This window comes from Vicugna pacos, chromosome 1 (genome assembly GCF_048564905.1).
Source record: "Vicugna pacos chromosome 1, VicPac4, whole genome shotgun sequence".
Classification (NCBI taxonomy): Eukaryota; Metazoa; Chordata; class Mammalia; order Artiodactyla; family Camelidae; genus Vicugna; species Vicugna pacos.
In genome coordinates, this window is record NC_132987.1 from 62,668,831 (window position 1) to 62,693,718 (window position 24,888).

Genomic DNA, 24,888 nt, shown 5'->3' on the forward strand with positions numbered 1-24,888 from the left:
AAAAGTCGGGAAAATCTTTAATTCAATTGTTCAAACATAACCAACTGTAAATATTTTGGTATATTTTGTACCAGTGTTTTGTTTTTTTTAATTTGCAGTGTTTAAAAAAAAATCACATATATACTTTTGTAACCTGATTTTTCACTTCTCATAATGTCATGTGCAGTTTTATGTCATAATTTTGTTTGCATTCTAATTTTCATAAGCATAATTTAATAGTTGTATTTATTCCTTCAGGTTATATAACATTGGTTATTTTTGCCATCTCCTTATTGAGGGACTGGTTATTTCTAATTTTTCATTATTATAAATAACACTGAGGCCAATTTATTTGTGCATAAAATTTTTCTCCTGCATTTTAAATTGTTGCCTTTATCCTTTTACCCAGTGTTTTTGCTCCGTTCTTGACACCTTGACATAGTTTCCACCACTTGTTACCCATGCATTCTTTTCTCCAGGCTTTGCCCAGTGTCAGGGTCTGAGAGTTTCCAAGCTGTATATGAAATTAACCTTCCTTTTAGACTCTCAAAGATTATGTTGTTACTATCCCAACTTCATCTTTGTAGTGCTGTTTCCCTTAGAGTTTCTGGTGTCTTTTCCAGCTAGCTGTCCTTATTTGGAGCACTTTAATCTATCTGCAATGTTCAAATAACTATGTGAAACTCAAAAGGGAAGGGTCACAATTTACATTTTTTTTTTCTCCCTGGAGGCTTCTCAGTAGATGCTTGTTTACCCACACTTTCTTCCCAGCCACTTTCAGGTCAAGCATGTAGACAAAAATAATACATGAAAAAATTCTTTCACATACCTTTTCCATAACATTGTAATTTACTTGCCTTACATCTATAGAATCAAAAGGGACCCCTGCAAAGATTCATTCTAGCAAAGGGAAACTTCTCTTCATCAGAAATCTTGCCATGTGATTGCCTACCAGTGGCCTCCCTTGAATCTGTTCCTTCTCAGCTAACCCCCCAGTTGATTCCTTGGTGAGCCAACCTAGGTTAGAAATAATAGGAAGTAAGAGGCGTTTGGGCCAGATGCAGGTTTTCACAGAACTTGGTTGGCGGACGTGAATTCTCTTTACATCATTAAGTAGGGGAAAGTCTGTGTGAAGCAGTCGCAGACCATAGGGTAGGGTAGGGGTTGTCTTGGATGGAAGGCGTCACAGCAATCTGCGTTGTCAATGTCCTGGTACGAGTGCCTGGCACCACGCCAGGCGCTGGGGGTGGAGCGGGAAGGACCAAGACAGAAAAGTCAGCCTGGGAGGGACCGAGCACGGAGCTGGGCGAGAGGAGAGCCATCGACCCAACGTTTCTTCACGGACTGCCAGCGAGCACGCGTGACAAATAACATCGTATTTCATTACAAGATACGGCCGTATCTTCTCCGCATACTCGAGTTCCGCAGGGAGATGGACCTTTTACCATTTTATCTTCTGTCTCTGGCGATTTCGGCTCAGTCTCTCCGTCCCCGCGGCCTCTATGGAGGCGGAACTACTGTGTCAGGTGTCTTGGTTTTCAGGAAGAAGTCGTGGTCGGAGTGACAAGAGGGCGGGCAGTAGGCGGGACTTCCGGCTCGCGGTTCCGTCCGCTGCCGTTCCCGGGCGTCTCCCCGCAACCTCCCCAACTTCCCTTGTCCGTGACGCGGCACCCAGGAGAAACCCGACGGGACTCGGGCCGAGGAAGCGTGAGCTGCAGGTGAGCACCCGGTCTGTGCATGTCCTTGCGGCTCTGTTTGAGAGGAGAAACTGTGGGGCTGACACCGCGGGGAAGCTAACTGAAAGAAGAGTGGGTCAGTGTCAGCAAGGGGAGTGTGAGGCAGGGGCTGCGAGACTACTGTGACCCAGGGGCACTGACAACGAGGGGACTGTGACAGAGACGTAGCTGCTTGCGAGGGGTCTGCGACCCAGGAGCAGTGAATGTGAAGGGACTCTGACCTCGGAGAACACGAGGAAGAGGCTGCGAGGGGACTATGACCGAGGAAATATGAAGCAGTGACTGCAGGAGACTGACCAATGGATAATTGTAACTGTGAGGGGACTCTGACCTAAGGGAGCATGAAGCAGCGGCTTCGGGGAGACTGACCAACGAGCAGTAACTTTGAGGGGCTGACTTGAAGAACAGTGCGGGACAGTGGCTGGACAGGGTACTGTAGGGTTGTGTTTGGGTAAGGGGTGTGGTGACTGAGTGGAGAAGGTCTTTAGTGGGAAGAACGTTGGTCTGGGACTCACCAGACAGACCCAAGTTTAATTTTATGGGCATACTTCTTGTGGCTGGGAGATTTACTTCATCACTGAGCTACATTATCTTCAATGTGAATGGGAAGTTTGAACGAGATTGTTTCCTAAACTATGGGTTCCACCCTGTTGTTGGGTTGTGAAATCCATTTAGTGGATGGCACCTGAACTTAAAAAAAAAAAGGAATAGAATAGAAACTTTCAGTGTGTTTACATAGTAAAGATAAATATAGTTTCATGAAATGTATCTCATTTATGTATGTATGCCGTTAAGATGTAAAGTGGATCATGTATCTTAAAATGTATGAAATTAAATGTAGTAAAAAAAAAGTTGGAAAAACATTGGACCAGATTATTTCTGAGTCTTCTTTCTAGTTTACAATGCTATGACCCTGTAATTAGGGGACTGCTTCAAAATACACAGTTGTGAAAACTGGATCTGGGGCTGGGACACAGGTTCCATCAGATTGACTTAACTGGAGAAGGTGTCCCAGATATAACTGAGGGGACTAGTTATGACTGAGGACTGAAACTCAAGTTCTCAGTTGGGAGAACCAACACTTATATCTTGAAATAGGGACAGTGATATTTATAAAGGCAGTGAGGATATAGGGGTTTGTGATAGGAAAAACTGCTAAGAATAGATTACTGAGGAAGGGGGAAGCTTTGAGAAGGGTAGAAACAAGGCTCTGGAAGGGAATTGAAGATAGAGACAGAAAAGTAGAGTGGGAGTAGGAAGATATGACCTTCAGGGTCCTTTTAAATCTTGATATTCAATGATTGTGCAACTACAGAGAATTGCTAGTAAAAAGATACTGGTTGAGAATGGAGTTTGTTGCAGTAATCAGTGGTAAATAGATAATCATTATGGGGAAGAAAGGAAGATCTGGGATGGTCAACAGTGGTGACTGAAATTCCACAAGGGAGTTGTATTTAGCTGTCCAACTCAATGATTTGTGCACTGGAGGCCAAGACTGGCACACTGGGAATGATACCATGCTGTAGATAATTCAAATGATATTTTAGCTGTTGGTTTTGTTTCCTACTGATTCTCATTCATGAGGGCTATTAGTGATGCAGATGAAATGAACTAAAGTGAGTTTCACTACTTCCTCCTTTCTTACAGCCCTTTGTGGAGTGTGCTGATTTTGTCACCCAATGTTTTAAAAAATATATCTAATAGAAGAAGCTTGAGGCAATTTTAACTTATCATACAGTGTATTTATTGATTACCTAATAGTCGTCCCCACCATCTATAATTTGTGATAGGATAAGACAGTTCAGAAAGATGCTTTTTTAAAAAAATTTTTTTATTGCGTTATAGTCCTTTTACAATGTTGTGTCAAATTCCAGTGTAGAGCATAACTTTTTTTTTTTTTAATGGAGGTACCGGGGATTGAATCCAGGACCTCCCACATGCTAAGCACATGCTCTACCACTGAGCTACACTCCTACCCCCTCAGAAAGATTCTTGAATGGGAATGAGTTGGGAATGGTGAGGGATAGCCTTTGTTTAGCTAAAAAATGGCTAGTTACACCATTTTCTAGAACATTAGATATTTATTTGGCTTATATTCTACATACCTAAAAGGAGCTACTGAAGAATTTGCTCCTAGAATGGAATATAATGCTCCAGGGTAACTAACCACAGAAGGGAAGACATTTAGGCTTGGGAACTGCAGCACTGCCTCTGGGGTCATTTGTGTTTGCTGAATGAAATGATTCTTTTTGATCTACCCTGCTTGCAAGTTCCATTTGAAAACCAGTATAAATGGCCTGATTGATAAAGAGTGAATGTAATTCTTTCCTTAGCCTGTGATTTCTCCTCCCATAAATAGGTGAAGTTTTATTTTTCTTGAGCGCCTCCTCACTGGATATATGATCCCTTAAGGAGAATGATCTAGTCAGATGAAGCCTTGCATTCAGGAGTCCCAGGTTACTTTATCTGATGTTAACACTGACTCACTCTGTGACTATAGGAAGAATTATTGTTTTCTCTTGCTTTAGATTTTCTAACTATGGCATAGGTAGCTGTTCTTCTGGTTAAATAGCCCTTTAATAATCTGAAATAAATACCCGCTCACCAAATTCAGTATACAATCTCCTGGCTTTTGTAAGTGACCTGACCTCGTTTATAATTTTCCTATGGAACTGTCTAATCTTTAGATTAGGCATCATTCCCCTTGGGAGCTGAATAGCCTCTTCAGTTGTAAATTCTGATGAGTATTAATTTATGAAATATTCATTGAAAAAGCAGGCATAATAATTTGCTCTTGTTATTAAAGATGCATAAGGACAAAATATCTACTAAAACTTGCAATTTTCTAATGCTTTTCTTTCCAAGTATTTGCATAACTCTGATCTGAAGCCAGATCTCTTGGCTGTTCTACTCGTAAAGATAATTCTCCCAACTGAATCACACAGAAATAGGTCTTTCTTACACTAACATTTGTGTTACCTTAAAATAGATTGGAAAGAATACATTTTTCTGAAAGTCACAAGTTTTAGGAAATTTTTTCAGTTAGAGAAACCTTGAAGTCAGAGTACTTCCCAGTCTTCACTGGACTATGAAGATTTCTTTTTGCTCAAGATTGTGGCTGCTTCTTCATCTTTTACTTATGCTATCTCTACATAAGTCACCTTAAAGAACAATATGATTAAGGAAGGAAAGAGTGAGATCAGGGCTCTAGGCTCAACCCTCCTGCTTATTTGCCCACAGGGTAACTTCTAGCACTTTCTCTTCCTAAACTTAAACCTTTCTGTTTCTAGTCCTGAACTTTTCTTTTCACAATATTCCTGTCAAATGGGTACTTGGACACGTGTTTATAGTGTGATTTGTTTTGTTAATTGTTTTTGAATGATTTGTAGCAAAATTTAAATCCTAACTCCCTTCTTCTATAATTCAGTCAGTAAATTCAGGGAATATACATTTTTACATATTCTATTTTGCAGTATATGCCCCGGTGCCATTCTAAAAGGAAAAAAATCATGAGTCTCTAATATATATTTGGCACTGTGTTAGGTTTGTTTACATACGTTATCTCATTAATATAAATATTGAATTGCCTGTATTTTACTGTTTGCAAAACAGATTAGTAGATAGATGTAGAGCAGGGTTTTGTTTTGTTTTTTCATTTTGTTTTGGCCCTTTTTCTCTCTTTCTTTTGGTAACTCTCTGGTTGAAAATTATGTTAGTTTGAAGCTTTCTATGTTTGGACTAGAATGACTGCCAATGAACCAGGGGAACCCATGGATCTGCTAGGCTGTTTTATCACATTCACAACTATTTGCAAACCAGTTTGAAGTGAGGGCTGCTAAAAATAGTGACTTACGGTCTTTGTTCTGTATTAGGGAACAAAATGAGTGTATGGCATTTAACAGAAAACAGAGAATTACCTCAGATGTGATTGATTGTTTATTTTTTTGGTCCTAAAGCAGTGCCATGGACTCCTTTGGCAGTATGGTGAAACCTTGTGGACTCCTTTTTTGGAATAATGTTTCTATTTTTTAAATTTTATTATTTGTTATTTATTTATTTATCTATTTTTACATTTTAAAAATTGAAGTATAGTCAGTTTACAATGTTGTGTCAATTTCTGGTGTACAGAACAATGCTTCAGTCATACATGAATATACATATATTTATTTTCATATTCTTTTTCACCATAAGCTACTACGAGATATCGAATATAATTCCCTGTGCTATACAATATAAACTTGTTTATCTATTTTATATATACTATCCAGTATCTGCAAATCTCAAACTCCCAATTTAGAAATAATGTTTCTATAAGCAAAAAACAAAACAAAACAAAACATAGAATTATAAAGGAAACAAATTAGGTTGAAATATAGTTATCAAACTTTTAAAAATATGTTATAGCACATGTGCTTTTTATTAACATAGTAAATAATGTTTACTGTCTATTAATGGGTCTTGTGATTTTGATAATTTTAAAATGATCATGAGTTTAAACAATATTTCAAGATACATGTAACAAGTGTAACAGTACATGAAAATACCTATGATTTCTATTGGTGATGAAGTTTATTCTACTAAATCTGCTATTACTGTTGTGGCTTATGTTCATATTTGAAGAAATGGTGAATTTGCCAGAGGTATGTGAAAATAAAGATACTTTTTTTGGGGGGGTCCAAATCCAAGACTCCCTGAATCTATCATAGACACTGCCTTAGAGTTGTAAGTTCCATAATCCACTCTACGAAGAGCAAAATCTAAACACAGGGTTTATTCACTGAATTTTCTGGTACAGTAGTGGCAAAATTATTCAACTGTAAAAACTGTTGCTAGTGTCTCTTGTGTTTTTTAGGATAATCTCTTTCCTGAAATATCCTACTGTGTGGCTGGGACCAAGTATAAGCTTTACTTTGGTCCAGGACTAACCCAGGGTCTGGCACAGAATAAGTGCCCACTTGATGTGTGCTGAGTAAGATTTCTCTCAAGAAATTAGAGGGAAGAGATCAAGTTCAAAGCTGAGGTCTTTGATGTGGCAATCTTCTGGTCTCAAATATTGAGGAATAATACTGAGCTTTGGTTTAACACTAATCTATCAGTGCAGGTCGTGTTGTGAAATTCACCTTTACATTTAGAACTTCCCAAATCAGGCATTCTTTTGACTTATTCTATATGGTGTGATCATATATACAGGTTAGTTGCATAAACTGCAGTAATCCTGAATCAGAAAGTTACAGTACAGTTTCTTGAAATAATCGTATTCCTAGCACTGTCCTCCATTTTAGAACTGTTTGCTTAATCTGCGTAGAATTCACTACCAAATTACTGATAAAACTGATCCTGCCTTCATCTACAATAGAGATGGCAAACTTTTTAGGTAAAGGGCCCAATGGTAACTATTAGGCTTTGCAGGTCATACACTCTCTGTTGCAGCTACTCAGCTCTGCCGTTGTAGCACAAAAGCAACTATAGACAGTACATCAGTGAATGAGCATGACTGTGTTCCAATAAAACTTTAATTACAAAAACAGGCAGTGAGCCAATTTTGGCCTGTGAGGTGTGGTTTGCTGACCCCTGCTCTAGGGGTTCTGCTGCTTCTTGAATATAATCCCTCCTCCCCACATATCCTCCCTCAAGCTTCAAAGTTCTTTACACGAGGGGTAATATGACTGAACTGTTATCTATGGGAAGGCCTGAGTGCACAGCAGATGACATGATTAATGCCAAGAGTATTTGATGCACTTTAACCCAGGAATTCACAGAGCTTGCTTCTTAGAGCACTACTATTTTAAGCTCCGCCATGGTAGAAGCAAGTAAAGATCCCAAATATGAAATATGTTTGCTCACTCAGCTTTGGAACTTGGCATTGGTATGCCAGTAGAAAATTACTGATCATAGGTTCTACTGAGGAGGATAATTGTAGGCCTAGAGATGTGGGAACAGGAATAGAATGCAAAGGAAAAATTCATGTGTCCTCTTTTTACAGATAGTTCCCTGTAGTACTCAGTCAAGTCTGAATTAGATTTTTGAAACTTGAAGAGTGTATATGATTGCAACTTCTGCTATTTAGGTTGTGGCATACCTTTGGAAGCAGAGTCCACCTCCTCTTTCATTCTGGGGTGTTTACTAGATCTACCAGCAGTAAGGAAGTAGAATAGAAGGGATTGGGTGGGAGTTTCTAAAACTGCACTTTTAGGAAGCTTTCATCTTTAAAACACAAGCATATACACGCCACGCTCAGATTTTGTCTCCTAGACATTCATATTGGAAAAACACTTGATTAGATTTATCCTCTCTATCTCCTCATTGCCATCCCTCCCCGCTCACACATATTATTTTCTTCTGTGTACTTCCTTAGTAGCAAAGTTGGTGCATCCAAGCAGGCATCTATTGGAGCACTGAAGAACAAGGCAAGCAGTGTGTACTGGGAGGTGAGTCAGCAGAAGTGGAGACACTAAGGCACTTAATAGGCAGGGTAGTGGTGGTGGTGATGGTACTGTGAGCATTTATGTCCATATTTAGAATTTGTGCTTGAATGGGGGAATTTGAGTGACCAAGATAAGGTGACTTATCTAGAGACTGAATATGTAGCAGTGTTGGAAAGATCAGGCCTTACAAATGCTGCATTCTGGCTGCCAGCTCCCTTTTTCTCTCTTTTGTTATAGCTTCTTTTGACATAGAACCTTCTGGGGAGGATAAACTGCTAAGGAAACAGGAACTTTTGGCCCACCCCAGTGGGCTCATGAGGGAGACTCTGTATTCTACCTCCAACTGCTTTCATTCTGACTCATTCCAGCTTAATTCATGTGGGTACTATCGCTGGAAGCCAGGAACCATCTGCAAGTTATTAGGCAATCTCCTGCTTTCCATCCCCATTTTGATCTTGTACTGTATTGGCTCTGAGGAGATGCCATCTTTTCCCAACCCTGTTACCCACTGGACAAACAGATATTAAAGCACCCAGTGTGTGTGTGTGTATGTATGTTTTCCCTTTGGAATGTAGATACTTAAAGCCTCCTCCTTTTCCAGGGCCATCTCTCACTTTTACTTGAATAGTGTTGGTTGATTACAGAGGTGCAGTTATAAATGGAGAGTTTGGAAAGTATTGTTCCTCACTGTTGGAGGTATTCAGTGGTTACTGGGCAATTGTGAGTATTGTAAAGGTGGGTGTGGTTTTGAGTAAAGCTAAGTTCCAGTATAATGAACTAAAAAGTCAACATGCATTTGCTGTCCTCAGTATGCCCTCATCCTCCCACATGCCTTTTCTCACTAGCAAATTTGTTGTGTCCCGGCAGCCATCTATTGGAAATTTAGGGAAACAGGGGGGGTAACTTTTTTCATCAGTTTAGTCACTAATTATTAAACTTTTCTATATACTTTCATGGTGCATAAGTTAGTAGATTTGAGAAACTTGGGGATGGTCTACCAATGAAAAATGAAAAAATTTGAGAGACCTATAAAGTCAAATTTAAAAATTAGTAGTAGTTCTAGAGGAAATGTGAGAGAGTTAATCTCTTTATAATTTCTAAACTTTTCTAAGTTACAGAAGGTCAATGATCTTCGTGTTTTCCATCTCCTAAGAAAGTGGAGAAAATATAGAAGTATTTTACAGTAAAACCCAAAAAATATTAGGTATGTTTGTTGTAAATCCAAAGGATCTTAAGACTTCAGTTTAAGTCTGATGTGTAATGTTCAGTTTAAAGTATAATGTAAAATACAATATACAACACAAAAGTCATCTTTGGAAAATAGAACTGTACATGAGCAGATAAGGAAAAATACTTTTGACAGGATGAGAGCTTTGTTGTGCCTTCTTTGATACACTTATAAATTGGCAAGTACTTGATCTCTTTCCATCAAAACAAAACTCTAATGTGTGTAACTACAGTGCTTTTCAAAATGTCAAAGGAGTATTTTTTACTTACTACATTTATTTAAAGAGTTACTAAGCACCTACTGTGTGCCAAGGCTCATTGCCAGGTACTGAATGCATCAATTATGATTTTGTTGTTCCAGGTGATAAGAAACCCAGCTTAACTGAGTTTAAGCAGAAAAGGAATGTATTAGTTGGTACAATTAGACAGTTCAGGATCTGGCTTCTCTCCATCATTGCTTTCTCTGTGTTGACGCTTTTAGAAAAGGCTCTCTCCCTGGTTATAGTATGACTACTAGATTGTCACAGGATGGTTCCTAGAATCATGTCTCCAGGTTTGAATCCACAAAGAAAGAAGTGATACTATTTGTCCAAGCATTCCCATCTGGCGAGTCCTAAAATTCACTCTGATTATATGATCTTAGGTCATTTATCACTGCCTTTCCCACCTCCCTCCTCCCCTAGTCTGTGGCCTGGGAGAGTGATGACTGATGCTATGGCTAAGGGTGAGGCTCACACAGACCAAATGAGACTGAGTCTCCATTTGAAAATGGGTTCTTTTCAGAGCAGGAGAATTGAACAGTGGGAAGACAAACAACATCAGAAAGTTTTTATTTTTTTATTATTATTTTTTGTGTGTATTTTGGCCCTAGATTTTCATTTTAGATGAGAATTAGGTGTGAGACTCTCTAGTCTATAAGCTTCCTATTTTACCTAATTTTTAAAGTATCTAGATTTATCATTAGTAATTAAGGAGTGAGATTATTCTTTGCTGAATATGTCCAATTTTTCAAATTCTGGGAGCAGATTTTGCATCTTGCATGAATTTTCTTCCATGATTAAGAGGTCTAATAATAATACCATATTTTACATTCATTTGGCACATTAACTTTTATACATGTATTTTCACACACATTATCATATTTAAAAATTCTCCCAGCTGACCTCTTAAGCAGATAATGAAACTGAGACTCAGTGTAATGATTGCTGGAAGTTTCATGGCTAGCAAGAGGCAGAGCCAGGACCAAACCCTCATTCTTCTCCCCTTGACTTTAATAATTTTTTTCTTTGAGTTAATGATTTTATTTTTTTTAAACATTTTTTATTGAGTTATAGTCATTTTATAATGTTGTGTCAATTTCCAGTGTAGAGCACGATTTTTCAGTTATACATGAACATACATTTTTTTTTTCGCTTTGAGCCACCACAAGATCTTGTATATATTTCCCTGTGGTATACAGTATAATCATGTTTATCTATTCTACATTTTGAAATCCCAGTCTGTCCCTTCCCACCCCAGAAAGTTTATATATTATAATTTCTCATTTGCTCCTTACCATGACTTAAGAATTAAGTATGTTTTATTTAGTACCTTCCTTAATCACATGAAGAAACTCTTAGAGTCAAGGTACTTACCTTAACTTCGAGTTAGGGTAATGGGAGGAGTGAGAAATAAGTCCCAGTTTATATGATATTATTCCTAGTCTAGTGCCCCCTCTACCCTTCTACTTGGCCCAAACTAAAATAAGCCCCTGGAGTTCCTGAGCAGTCTGCCAGGGATATGCCCAATGAGGAGGAGCCCCGGCTTTATGAAGGATGAAATTAGATTCCTGCCTGGCACAGTGTAGCCCATGGCCAGAGTGCATTAAGTGATTTTGTTTTAAGTTCATGTGTGACCACTTTATATACTGGGCAGCATAGTGATGTTGTTAAGCACATAAACCCTAGAGCCAGAATGCCTTGGTTCAAATCCTGTTTTTGCCCTGTCCTGTGTGTGTGACCTCAGTCAAGTCATTTAATCCAGCTGTTCCTCAATTGCTTCATCTGCAAAATAGGGCTAATCTACCTCATAAGATTGACGTGAGAATTAAATTATTTAATATATGCATAAGGTTTATAACTTCCTGGCACATAGGAAGTACTCTGTAAGTGTTAGCTATAATTTTTATCATCACTATTATCATTATAATTTTTGGGACTGTAATAGAGAAATGTGGATTATGTAATAGTACAGTGAGACAGGTCTACATCTGATTGAATAATCATTAAGAATTCTAAATATATTTTTCTATTCTATTTTCTAAAGATAAACTATGCTGTGTTATACATTGTACTAACCTAGAGTATTAAGAGTGGATCTCAGTGAGGAGAGAGAGTTCTAGTAGTATGTCACACTGCTGTGTGGTGACATATCTATCCAGATCATTATTTTCAGCACTTACTTGGATGGAGACATAAAAACCATGCTTTCAGGTTTATAGATTACATAAAACAGTGATAGCTAATATGATAGGTGGCAGTCAAGATTTGAAATTATTTTAACAGATTAGAGCAAACAAAAAGATCAACTGAGGTTTGAAGAAATGGAAAGATATCCCATGCTCATGGATTGGAATAATTAATATAGTTAAAATTGCCATACTACCCAATGCAATCTACATATTTAATGCAATCCCTATCAAAATACCCAGGACATTTTTCACAGAACTAAGACAAATAATCCTAAAATTTATATGGAATCACGGACCCAGAATTGCCAAAGCAATACTGAAGAAAAAGAATGAAGCTGGAGGATTAACCCTCCCAGATTTCAGAAAGTACTACAGAGCTATAGTAATCAAGACAGTGTGATATTGGCACAAAAGCAAACATATGGATCAATGGAACAGAACAGAGAGCCCAGAAATAAACCCACACACTTACAGTCAATTAATAGTGCCAGACACTGAGTTAAAAGTGTTACATGGATTACTCCATTTAAACCTCATTAGATGTTGAAACTTAGACTTGGAGAGAGTGAGGAATTTGTCCAAATTTTCTTGGCTAGAAAGTGGTAGAAATGGGATTCATACGTAGATAATCTGATTTTAGAGTCTGACCTCTTTTTAATCACTACACTATGCAAACGGAGTGAGGTTGAAGATTTTTACATTTCTCAAAATGGAATGTGGATAAAAAATACTGAGAAACACTGCTTTAGAAATCTGATTAGAGGTGTTATATAAGGAGGATGGAGAGATTTTAAAGAATGTATATACTTAACTGAAATACAGGTAAAATGTATTAGTATTAGTTACCAAAGGGCCTTGTAAAATAATAATAATAATAATAATAATAATAATAATAATAATAATAATAATAATAATAGTTGCCTTGATATTTTTCTTTGTGAATTTTACTTTAGCTTCTCTTGCCTTGAGTCTTCTATGATATTTTATATTTTTGTTATAATTTTTTTAATCTAGTAGAATAGATCCAGTGTAACAATATATAGTGACCCCAAGTATCAATTTGACTTTAGAATATCTTTAAAACCACACTGGCAGTATTTAGAGCCTTTGCTTCTTTCTAGTGTGATGATATGTACTATGTGTTTGGCTGGTTAAGTTGAATCATACAACAAGATGGTTCAATACTTCAAGAAATAAGCAGTTAAACAGCAAAGCAAAATTTATATTATGTATATTTTACCACAACATAAACAAAACAAAACAAACAAAAAAGCATAGCAAAGTCAGAGTGGGGAGAAGAGATGGATTACAAAGTGGCATGAGGAAACTTGAAAGTGAGAGATTTGTTCATTATCTTAATTTTGATGATTTCACAGGTAAATGGATATGTTAATACTCATTAAATTACACACTTTAAAATACACACTTTATTCTGTGTCAATTATGTCTCATTCAATAAAGCTGTAAAAATATTATAGCACATATATCCTCTCCCCGACCCAACCCATACACAGAGCAAAGACTTCTGAGAAGTTGCTAGACATGTCTTTAGATGTGTGAAGTATTTTTCTATTAAACTTGAAGGAATTTTAACTTGAAGTCATGGAAAATGACTGGTGAGAATATGATATGACATTTCCCCCTTGATGTATTATGGCACCCTTTAAAGTCTGTTCTGTATCATGAATGAAAAGTACAAATAATTTAAGCACCACCTATTTGTAATGTCAGAAGAGGGAGAAGCAGAGAATGAAAGAATTCTTTATTGCTTTAGTTGGAAGCATATCAGGAAATTCTAGCAAAACTATCCAGTAGGAACGATCTGCATATCTGTACCGCTGACAAATCAGGCAGCCTTGGAAGCAGGCCAGCAGCCACGTCAGTTCTCTTTGATTTGTCCTGGAACCTTGTTTGTCTTTAAGTGACTGTAACCTTTTATTCCACTGGTCAGTTAGGCTGGTCTGACTTAAGTTTGCAAAAACTTAAGGGATCCATGCCATAGAAAGAATGTTCTTGATTAAAGGAAGCAGCAGTAGTAATGAGACAGCTTCTTTTAAAAAATCTTGGATTTCTGGGAGACAGCAGAATATAGTGGTAAGGACTTTGGAATTAGACTAGTCTAGGTTTAAATCCTGGCTCTCCCACCCACTTACTGGCTGATCTCTGGATAGGTTGCTTAACTTCCCTGATCCTTAGTTTTCTCACTTGAAAATTGCGACTAAAAACACCTGCTTCTTAGGTTATATGAGTCAAATGAGACTAATGTATATAAAGTACCGAGCACAGTGCCTGGCACTGCTAAATACTGACACAAAAGATGGGTATTATTATGAATGTTGCTGTTATTATGTACTTCCTTGTAAGACATATAGATTATTAAAACATACTTCTTGGAATATATGTATCATCTACACTGATTCATAGAGTTAGGAAGGAGAGGGAATCTGTTTCCAGAGACCCCAAAAGACAACTTTGATGAGGGCCTATCTGTGTAGAATTGTTTTTGAGAATTTAAAAAATTAAACTTTTTACTTTGAAAAAAAAAAGTAAAGCCTTTTAGAAAAGTTGCAAGGATATTTAAAGGAACTCCTTCATGCCCCACTTAGATTCATACATTGATGACATTTTGCCAAATTTGCTTTGCCTTTTTACATGTAATATACACGTTTCTTTTTCTTTCCTTTTTTTTCCCCTGAGGGTAATTTGGAGAGATCGTAACCTTTCATCTCTTAATACTTCAACATTTATCTCTTAAAGACAAGGACAGTCTTTTATATAACAATGTAGTTATCAAATTTGAGAAGTTTATATTATATTGATGCATATTATCCAACACACAGTCCATATTCAAATTTTACTGATTGTCCTAATAACTATCGTTTATAACAATTTCTCCCCCAATCTAGAATTATGCAGTACATCTAGGTGTTATTTCTTTGGTCTCTTTTAACCTGGAACAGTTCCTCAGCCTTTCATTATTTTTCATGATTGTCATTGAAGAATTCAGGCTTATTGTTTTGTAGGACGTCTTTCAGTTGAGGTTTGTCTGATTATTCCTCATAAATCTATATAGGTTATGCATTTTTGGCAGGTAATGTGTCCTCAGTGCCTCACATCAGGAGGCATTATTAGTGATGTTAATTAACTTTAATCATTTAGCTAAGATTTTTTTTTTCACTTTAAAGGTAACTCTTTTCACATTGTAATTAATAAGTCACTGAAGGAAAGATACTTTGAAACTATGTAAATAATCCTGTTCCTAAACAAATTTTCCCCCAATGGTTTAGAATCCTAAGGAGCTTTTTTTTTAAAACATTTTTTTATTGAGTTATAGTCATTTTACAATGTGTCAAATTCCAATGTAGAGCACAATTTTTCAGTTATACATGAACATACATATATTCATTGTGACATTTTTTTTTTACCGCTGTGAGCTACCACAAGATCTTGTATGTATTTCCCTGTGCTATACAGTGTAATCTTGTTTATCTACTAAGGAGCATTTTTATATCATAAGCATGATTTCCTCACCTTGGTTGAAGGCTTCTCAAGAAGATAGCTTATACTTAAAAAATTATGTGTTAATACCTTTTACACAATAAGTACTCAATGGTATTGACTTTCTGACCTTGAGCTACCTGACACCAGATAGATGATTATATTTCTTATGATGGATTTTGTCTGCCTACTCAGAATTTAACAGATACTTGCAGCAAATTTCCGTTGTATGCAAATTAGAAAAGGTCACTAATTGGACTGATTAGGCATTCATAGTAGGCCTCTCAGACCAGTGAGATGGGAGTAGTAAATTTAATATTTTGAAAGAATAATTAATAACAATAATGAAGAAAATCTCTGAGCATCATCACTGGAAACACTAATTAAATATATAGTACTCTCTTTTCATTTTATTTTAATTTATAATAAAAGACATTTAAATTTTAATTTGTGTGTGTGATGAAAAGTTTCTGGGTGGTGTTCATCTTTCAGTTTAGACTCTTACGACATTTTCTCATATCTGCCTAATACTTAGCCATGACTCATGAGGTGTCACCTTCAGTCTCTAAGAATTAGGTCAGGTTTCTTGTAGATCTTGTCACATTGCCAGTTGGAATTTAGCAGGAAGGAAGAAAGTAAGACAAAATTGCAATTGTTTAGATGAACATCTTATTCTGGAGGGCTTATTAGAGGCAGTAGGCAGAGTAGAAAGACCTCATTCTGTCTGGTATTTTGTTTTGTTTTCCACCTCTTCTCTGAGCATCTTTTTCCCCCCTTTCACTGTACCATATCTTGGGCAGAGATGGCAGTTGATCATTAAAATTCCTCTATCCCCAATTTCTGACTGATGCCTAAAATTTCATCATTATCAAGAAGTTAATTTATTTGTGCAAATTATGTTACTCCAGAAAAATGCAGATATCCTTTCAGGGTATTAGAGGGGTAGCACAAGCCAGAATCTAAACATGATACATCAAATATTCAGAACTTTTTTTGTGGTAGTTGCTAGAAGCTTTCTGCTAAATGAGATGATAATAAATATTTTTATTTTTAAAGGGAAGGGGAACCCTGGATGGGGTTTTAGTAGCTGGGGACTCTGAACAAGCTTAAGGTGCTTAGACTCTGAAAGAGGAAGGGGAAATGAGTATTGAAAAAGGAAGAGGAGGGATATTTAAAATATACAGTACACTTTCTAAACAGTTTTCATGGCTCTTAACTCTGGAGGAGTCGTGTCTGAAATCTACAGAGCAGTTAGAGTTAAGAAATCAATGCTTTGTTAAACCAGGAATTGCTGATGGCCATCCTTTAAAAAAAAAAGGCTCTTTTCTCCATCTGTACCAAAGACATACCTTTTATATTTCCTTGCATCTGTCATACCTCTAGGTGTCCTAGGGATATAATGTTAAGGGTAGTGGGAAAGTCTGTGTAACTAACTTTCTTGGCCATGTTATTCCAGTCTTTTGCATGCAGTCAAGATATGAAATTAGCAGTTAATATACAAGCTGCATTGGCTGGGGAATAATTTCCAAGGTCAGGTGACTAATAGTGGCCATTGTTCCACAGAGAGGCATTTCAGTGTTTCTACTAGAGCCTGGGTTTTGTGAAGCTCTGTTGTTTTTGCCAGAAGCAATTGGTTCATCTTTGTGAAATGTGTGCTATGGAATTGATGCTAAGTGCATCCATATTAACCCCTCTGAAGTACTGGTAACAGGCTTTTCCCACCCCAATGAGAAAAAAATTTCTTTTCAGTGTCTAGGACCAGTTAAAAGAAGATGGATGCACAGAATTCAGCGAAGGTCAACACGAGGAAGAGGAGGAAAGAGGCACCTGGACCCAACGGAGCAACAGAGGAGGATGGAATTCCTTTAAAAATGCCACGTTGTGCAGTTGTAAGTAAGGAAGAGATTTCTTTGTTGAACACTTAACCTGGAAAGAGGAGGGTAGAAACTGATACAACACTGCTGATACCAGCATTACAAGTCTTCTTTAATAATGGAAAGAATGAATAGTAAGTGTGAATAATAAGTTTCCAACAGTTGTTGGAAATCTTATGCTTTCTTACCAGATTATATCTTACAGCTCAGTTGCAAGAGCTTTACATTGAAACTGAAGAAAGAATGTTAGGAAAATTTGGAGGTTGTATGTGTATTAGGCTAAAGATTAAATTCAAATAAATGAAATAGAGAAATTGGAGCTCCAGTGATCTAATCTTGGTATCATGTCATGGTGTTTAATTTTCTGTGTTTTACTGTCTTTTCTCTCATATCACTCCTTCACTTTATTACTGGTTATATCTTAGATGAGAACCGTTTTCTATTACTGCCCACTTCATGTTCTTTTATCTCTGGGATGTTATCTTTGTATTTCCTAACTACTTCCAAGCCTTTGGTGAAAGATCCCATTCCATACTGCTCATCTTGTCTCAGGTTGGTACCCTTCCCGAAGCTTCCCCTAAAAAACATGTCAAAGAATATTTGTTATGCAATTGGGGTTATTATTGATATATAGTATTATGAAATCCATGTTTCAAAATCCCAGTGACAGAATTTTATGTTTCTGTATTTTCTATACCAAAATTGACCATTAGCCATTGATTGAACTGCAGTTTCCACTGGTTAGGTCTGGAGCTTTGTGGCCCAAAAGAAAAAACATTTCTACTCTGACACAATTAACAGTTATTCCAAAGCAATACTCTATCTTAAGCAATAAAAGCAACTGGACTCCACAAATAGGAGGGATATATTCCAGGCCTGATATTGATGATGGTGGTGGAGGCAAGTGTATTAGTTTCCTATTGCTACTGTAACAAATTAACAAATTTAGTGGCCTGAAACAATACAGCTATATTATCTTATAGTTCTGGAGGTCAGAAGTCTGAAATGGGTCTCAGAAGGCTAAAATCAAAGTTTTGGTAGGTCTGGAGGTTTTAGGGGAGAAACTGTTTCCTTGCATTTTCTAGCTTCTAAACGTTTCCCATATTGCTTTGCTCGTGGGCCAGCCAGCAATCACAGCACTCTGACTGCTGCTTCTGTCATCACATCTCCTTCTCATTCTGGCTCTCCTGCCTCCTTCATTCACTTATAAAGACTCCCGTGATTACATTGGACATAACTTGGCTAATCCAGGATAATCTCCCTAGCTCAAAATCCTTTAATCACATTTGCAAAGGCCCTTTTGCCATGTAAGGTAACATAGTCACAGGTTCTAGAGGATAAGACGTAGACATCCTTAGGGGGCCATTATTCTTTATATCACAGCAAGTAAACTCAGAAAATGACTCAGAAGTCAACAAAACAGCATTGTTAATTTCTGGATACTTCTTAAGAGAATTCAGGTGAAGGAATTGGTGGGCACCAATTCAGCGATCTCACTTGGAGTAGGGAAAAGTTATAACCAAGTAGGTAATACTCTCAGCCAATCATCATAGCCAGGGGAACAGCAAAGAAGGCCAGCCTTAGTGGAATGGGCTCTGAGAAGTCTTACATTTCTTGGTCCTTAGAATCTGAGGGATCTCAATGCTTTAAATTACTTTGCTTCATGTATTCATGTCACAAATCAGTTAAGTGACTTGCTGCCTATTTCACATTCCTTTCTGGTACACACTGGCTATTTAACATGGGGTAATAGTCAAAGATTCACTCACCCAACAGGCCAGACTGACTCTAATGAGGAGTGTCTGCTAAACAAACTTGTCTGTCATCTCCACTGTACACATGTGCTTTCTATCTCTGAATTCTTTTCAACTCTTGCAGCGAAAACAAACACAATTTTTTCTTTTTTTATAACAGCTTATTGAGATCATAAATCCACCTATTTAAACTGTACAATTCAATGGGTTTTAATACATTCACAGAGTTTTGCTATCATCACCACAACCAATTGTACAATATTTTTATCACCTGCAAAAGAAGCCCTGTACCCATTAGCAGCCACTCGTAATTTCCTCCTAACCTCCCCAACCTCTAGAAATCACTAATCTAGTTTCAGTGTCTATAGATTTGCCTATTCTGGACATTGCATACAAATGGCATCATACAAAAAGTGATCTTTTGTGGCTGGCTTCTTCCACTGAGCATGTTTTCAAGATTCATTAATGTAGCATATTCAGAACTTGATTTCTTTTTATTGACAAATAACATTCCATCGTATACCACATGCCACATTTTATTTATCCATTCATTAGGTGACATTTGAGTTGAGCAAACAAGATTTTATCACATACTTACAATATGCCAGCATGGCAGTAGTTACTAGGAATGTAAAGATAAACAATACCTTACTTTTGAGAGATGTGAGCATAATGTAGAGCTCTGTAGCTCAGATCTTACTAGCTTTAGAAAAATACTTTCCTTGAAAGCAGGGAAAGGTAGGAAGGATCACTAAGTATTTGGTAGCTGAGTTGGTAGGTCAGGATAGAATGGATATAAGGGAGAGAAAAGAATTAAACAGGAAAAATTAAGGGATAATTTTATGGCTAGTTTATAAGTATAAAGGATTTACTGAAACAGGTATTTCTAAAGGTAAAATCAAAAGGATCACAAAAAGTTTTACAAAGAATAAGACATTCAGCCTGACTTAATATTTATCATATGTATGAATAAGTCACAAAGTACCTAAACTCTGGAGAAAATTGGCTGAAGTTCTGCTTATGAAAATAAAGTTCATAATCTCATTTCAAACTACATATATTGAGAACCGCTGTGTGTCATTTGCTGTGCATTGAGATGCAGATATTAAAAGATGGTTTACCCTTAAGAAGCTCACAGACAAATAAGGAAAAGAGAGAAGTAATTAAGATACAGTATGAAAAGGGCCAAATAGAAGGAATTTAGAGGTACAATGGCCATCTAAGGATCAACAGATTAACTTTGATTCAGGGGTAGGGACAGTGGTTTTGGAAAAGCTTCCTTGAGATAATTTCTGAGTTGAATTTTGAAGGATAAATAGGAATTTAAGAAATGGACATGAGATAGAGTTGAGGCAGAACTTGTAGTTCTAGAAGTATGAAATAGTAGTATGTTAGCAAACTGCAAGTAATTCTACTGCAGCTTAAAGTTCAGAATCAGAATCTGCAATAAGGGTCTGTTCATGAAGGATTTTGTATGCTGTGCTAAGGAATTTGAACTTTATCCTATAGGTAATGTGATCAGATATGCAGTTTAGAAAATTGTACTAATTGGGAAAGGATGGTTGAAACAGGAATAGACAGAAGCCACAGGAGTAATTGTGAGGTTACTGTAATGATCCAGGGTTGGAGGTGATGAGGGATTAAACTAAGACAGTAGATACAGGAGGACAAGATAAATTTTAAGTTTCTAAGAAGTAAAATAGACAATTATTGGAAATTATCAGGATGCAGAGGATGAGAGGTGTTGAGGATGACTCCTAGGTTTCAGTTTTAGGTTGTTTGTGTAGATGGGGTGTTTTTCACTCAGATAAGAAATACAGGAGGAAGAACTATTTTAGGAGGAAGATGAAGAGTTTAGTACAACTTGTAAGGTCTACGAAAAATCCAGATAATAGATAGACGAGCTCACTGTTTGCATCTATTGAAATGGCAGCAGGAGTCAGGGACAATTACTGTTTTTCTCTTCTTTTTTTAAAAAACCAAATCCCCATGGGTTCGAATCTTTCTGCTCTGTTCCTTATCCCTTTTTTCCATACCACATGGAATTCCTCTTGACTCTGTAGCTTTTTCCCGGGCATTATTGAAATAATTTGGCACTTAGGAGGATATATTACCATTTGTGCAGAATGTTTGGGTAAATGGGAAATGTTTCTCTGTGACATTCTGAAACTTTTTGCTGAAAAATGTCTAAGAATTGTTGGAAATAGAGTACATACTGGGAAGCTAATATCAAGTTCTAGTATTATATTATTTGAGTTATTGCTACTTTCCTATGAGTAAGGACACCAGAATCTCTTCTCTTTCGCTAGAATTCTGAGGAATAATGTATGTGAATATAATCAGGAAAAAGTTTTTATGAAAGTAGTATTGCATTCAGAAGATCATTTATAATTTGGAGGATAATAATCATTATAAGTTTTAATTTTTAGTTATAATAATATTAGTTATAATTTGTATAGATTTAGAAAATTTATATAGCATTTAGAAACTAACTTCTTAGATTAATACAATTTAGTTAATTTTGTTGGGATAATGAAACATGTTCCATAGAATGGAAGAGAAAATGAACTAATGCTGTTGATACAGATTTGTTGAGTGCCTACTATATGTGAAACATTGTGCCAGTTACCTTCCATGTGCTCTTCTATTTAATCCTCACAGCAGCCTTGTGGAGCAGATATGATTATCTTCCATTTTATAGAAGATGAAATGAAAGCTTTAGAAGCTTGCTGTGATTTCACCGCTATTAAGTGATAGAGCTGGAATTTAGATCTAAGTTTTTTCCAGTTCCAGACTCTTGCCCTTTCATTTATACTTTGCTAACAGAAAGTCAAAAGACCTGAAAGCAGTATTATTCTGTAGGATTCCTTTGAGGTTAAAATGAAGGTTTGTTTTAGGAGAGCATTAGTAGGAACACTTAGTCCTACTTTTATAAATCTCAGCTTTTAAAGACATTGTTCTCTAACTGGGAAGAGAATAATAGGGTGTTTTTAAAAAATACTACTCATTCTAACTGGAGGCAACCCTAGAGAGTTAAAGATTTTGCTTATCTGTTGCAGCTGAAGAACCTTAGTTTTCATTCTCTATACTTAGGAGGAATTGATTCAGCACAAATCCTAGCCAGGAAGGACAGCTGCATTTGCCTTCTGCCTTGGAGTATACACAGTATACAAGGAAGATTGAAGAAACAGAGTTATGAAAGATAGGATACTTAATGTATCTTTTAAAATTGAGATAAAATTCACATAACAAAGTTCACCATTTTAATAATTTTAAAGTGTACAATTCAGTGGTTTTTAGTATATTCACAATGTTGTACAACCATCACTGCTATCTAATTCCAGAACATTTTTATCACCACAAAAAGAAACCCTGTACCTGTTAGCAATCATTCCCTCATTCCCCGCTCTCTACATCCTGGTAACCACCTGTCTACTTTCTCTCTCTAGGAATTTGTCTATTCTGGACATTTTGCATAATCACACACTGTGTGGCCTTTGTGTCTGGCTTCTTTTACTTAGCACAGTGTTTTTAAGGTTCATCCAGGTGGTAGCGTTTATCAATACTTCTTTCCTTTTTATAGGTGAGTCTGTGGAGACATGCTGCTTTGTTTATCCAGTCACCAGTTATTAGACATTTTGATTATTTCCATTTTTTAGCTATTGTTAATAATGTTATGAACATTACTCATGTACAAGATTTTTTTAAACATATGTTTTGACTTCTCTTGGTTATATATTGAGGACTATAATTTCTGGGTCATATGGTATTCTTTGTTTAACATTTTGAAGAAATATTTTCCAGTGCTGTGCACCAGTTTACATTCATAGCAGCAGTGTGTGAAGGTTCCGATTTCTCCACATTCTTGCCATCACTGTTGTTGCCTGTATTTTTGGTTTTAGCCATCCTAGTGGGTGTAAAGCAGTATCTCATTGTGGTTTTGATTTGCATTTCTGTAGTGACTAACATTATTGAGCATCTTTTCATGTGTTTTTTGGCCATTAGTATATCTTTTTTGGAGAAATGTCTAGATCTCTCTTTCTTCTTAACTCTTCACTTCCCTCTTTTGCCTCTCTTCCATTCGTCAGGGACTAACCCTAGATTTTTCAGTTACTTTTAATTCCTTTTTTTCTCTTCGTGGACCTGTTAACTTGGCCTTCTAATGATTAAAGTTTCTAGCTTGATCTGGGCTGTATATAGTGCTCAATAGTTCCATTAATCATTTGCTTAATCAAATGCTTAAATACATTTCCCACAACATTTACTCCTAATATTTTATACTTTCTTCAAGCTTTCAGTCTCATTCTAAGCTCCCTGTTCTTCATAGGTAACTTTACTTTCTTCTTTACTATACTGAGAAAATTAAGAGCATTTAGAAATGCTTGTGCTTTTAGGAAAATGTCATCCTTTTTATTTCTAGGGCTAACACCTTCCGCCGTGCTTTCCTTTGAGGCCATTCTTTGTCATTCTTCTAGACTCTTCTTTCCTTAATTATCTGGGTTCCCCCCCCCCGTTATTTTCAATTTCTTTGGCTCCTTTTCCTTTGTCTTGGACATGTACAGATCTCCTCAACTTAAAAAAACCAAAACCAAAAACAAGAACTGCCACTTGATTCTTCTGTTCCCTCTAAGTACCTATTTTTCTCATTCCCTTTGTGGCAACGTATCTCTAATGAAAGATTGTTACTAATTATTTCCTTGTCTTCCATTTTTCTTAAAGGCACTATTGTTCTGACTTTCACTAACGTATTCTAGAATATGTAGTCATTTGAATCTCCAAATTCAAAGACTCTCAGTTCTCATTTTCTTTGATCTCAACTCCTTTTTAAAAAACTTCTCTATTCTTGCTAATGGTACTGCAGTCTTATTTTCTTTAGTTCTAAACCTCAGTTATAAACTCCTCTCTTTCTCAAGTGACAAATATTTTCTCTTTACCATGTCCTACCTATTCTTCCTTCACAAAATCTTTTATCTGTAACCTTTTGTACTCCCATTGCAGCATTAAAGGAAAAATTCTGAAGTCCATTTCCTTCTCCCTGTAATAACCTCTGAACTAATCTCTTTCAAAATATGCAAAATAACCTGATGTCCTGGTAAATTAACTCACTGTAGGGGTTGAGGGGGGAATTGCACATGAGAGCTGTGTACCTTCCCAGTCCCATAGTTAAAGCGGTGTGAAAAGGCACTTGTGAGCCTTGGCAGTTTCATCACACAGATCAGGGTTGGCTGTTCTGCCATGTGGCAGAGGACCCGTCATTCCGGACCCATTAGTTGAGACTATACTTAGGTCCCCGGCCACCTTGCTTAGTCTTACTCTGAAATCACCAGCAAGACATTTATCTTTCATTCCACGATTTGTCCGTTTGGTAAAAGGTTGCAACTTTCACTTGTCATGCTGGAATGCTTATTTAAAAAAAAATCTTTTTCATGTTATGAGTTTCAGGAAGAGTTTTAATCACAGCATATTGAATAACTGATTGTTTTTTAAAGCTGCCATTTTTTGAGTATTTCAGTTTATGCCATTGAATTTAAGTTTCTTTGCCTTCACTTTCCTCTTCTTAAGGGCTTACGGCAGCCAGCACCTTTTTCTGATGAAATTGAAGTAGACTTTAGTAAGCCCTATGTCAGGGTAACTATGGAAGAAGCCAGCAGAGGAACTCCTTGTAAGTAAATGCCTAATTAATTTTGTTGTTTTACTATTGTCTTTAGGATTCAGTTGTATTTTTCAAATATACACCTACTCTCTATATTCTTCCCTCAGTTTACCTATAAAGGCTAGTTGGGGGAGGCGTTCCTCCCATCTCCCTTGCTCTTCCATTTGGGAGGATAACTGTACTCCATAGAATTTCATTTCTTCTTGTTGTATACTTGTTTCCCAGGATTTTGTCACAGCTGTGAGATTTAGTGGAGCAGAGACAATACAATATTAGTCTGAGCTGGGTTTTAA

General features: G+C 36.7%; 1 protein-coding gene across 3 annotated transcripts in view; it reads left to right on the forward strand.

The window, feature by feature from the left end:
• Nucleotides 1-24,888, forward strand: part of PCYT1A (phosphate cytidylyltransferase 1A, choline) — a 42,903-nt gene that overhangs the window by 3,440 nt on the left and 14,575 nt on the right. Inside the window, exons 1-3 of one of the 3 annotated variants that reach the window (XM_015236551.3) lie at nucleotides 949-1,697; nucleotides 17,064-17,203; nucleotides 24,505-24,604. In XM_015236551.3, the coding sequence (XP_015092037.1) occupies nucleotides 17,087-17,203; nucleotides 24,505-24,604 (217 nt within the window). In that variant the 5' untranslated portion in view covers nucleotides 949-1,697; nucleotides 17,064-17,086. Of the gene's footprint in view, nucleotides 1-948; nucleotides 1,698-1,717; nucleotides 2,146-17,063; nucleotides 17,204-24,504; nucleotides 24,605-24,888 lie in introns of those variants that run through there. The other 2 variants (XM_072963567.1, XM_072963576.1) reach the window with 2 other exon arrangements.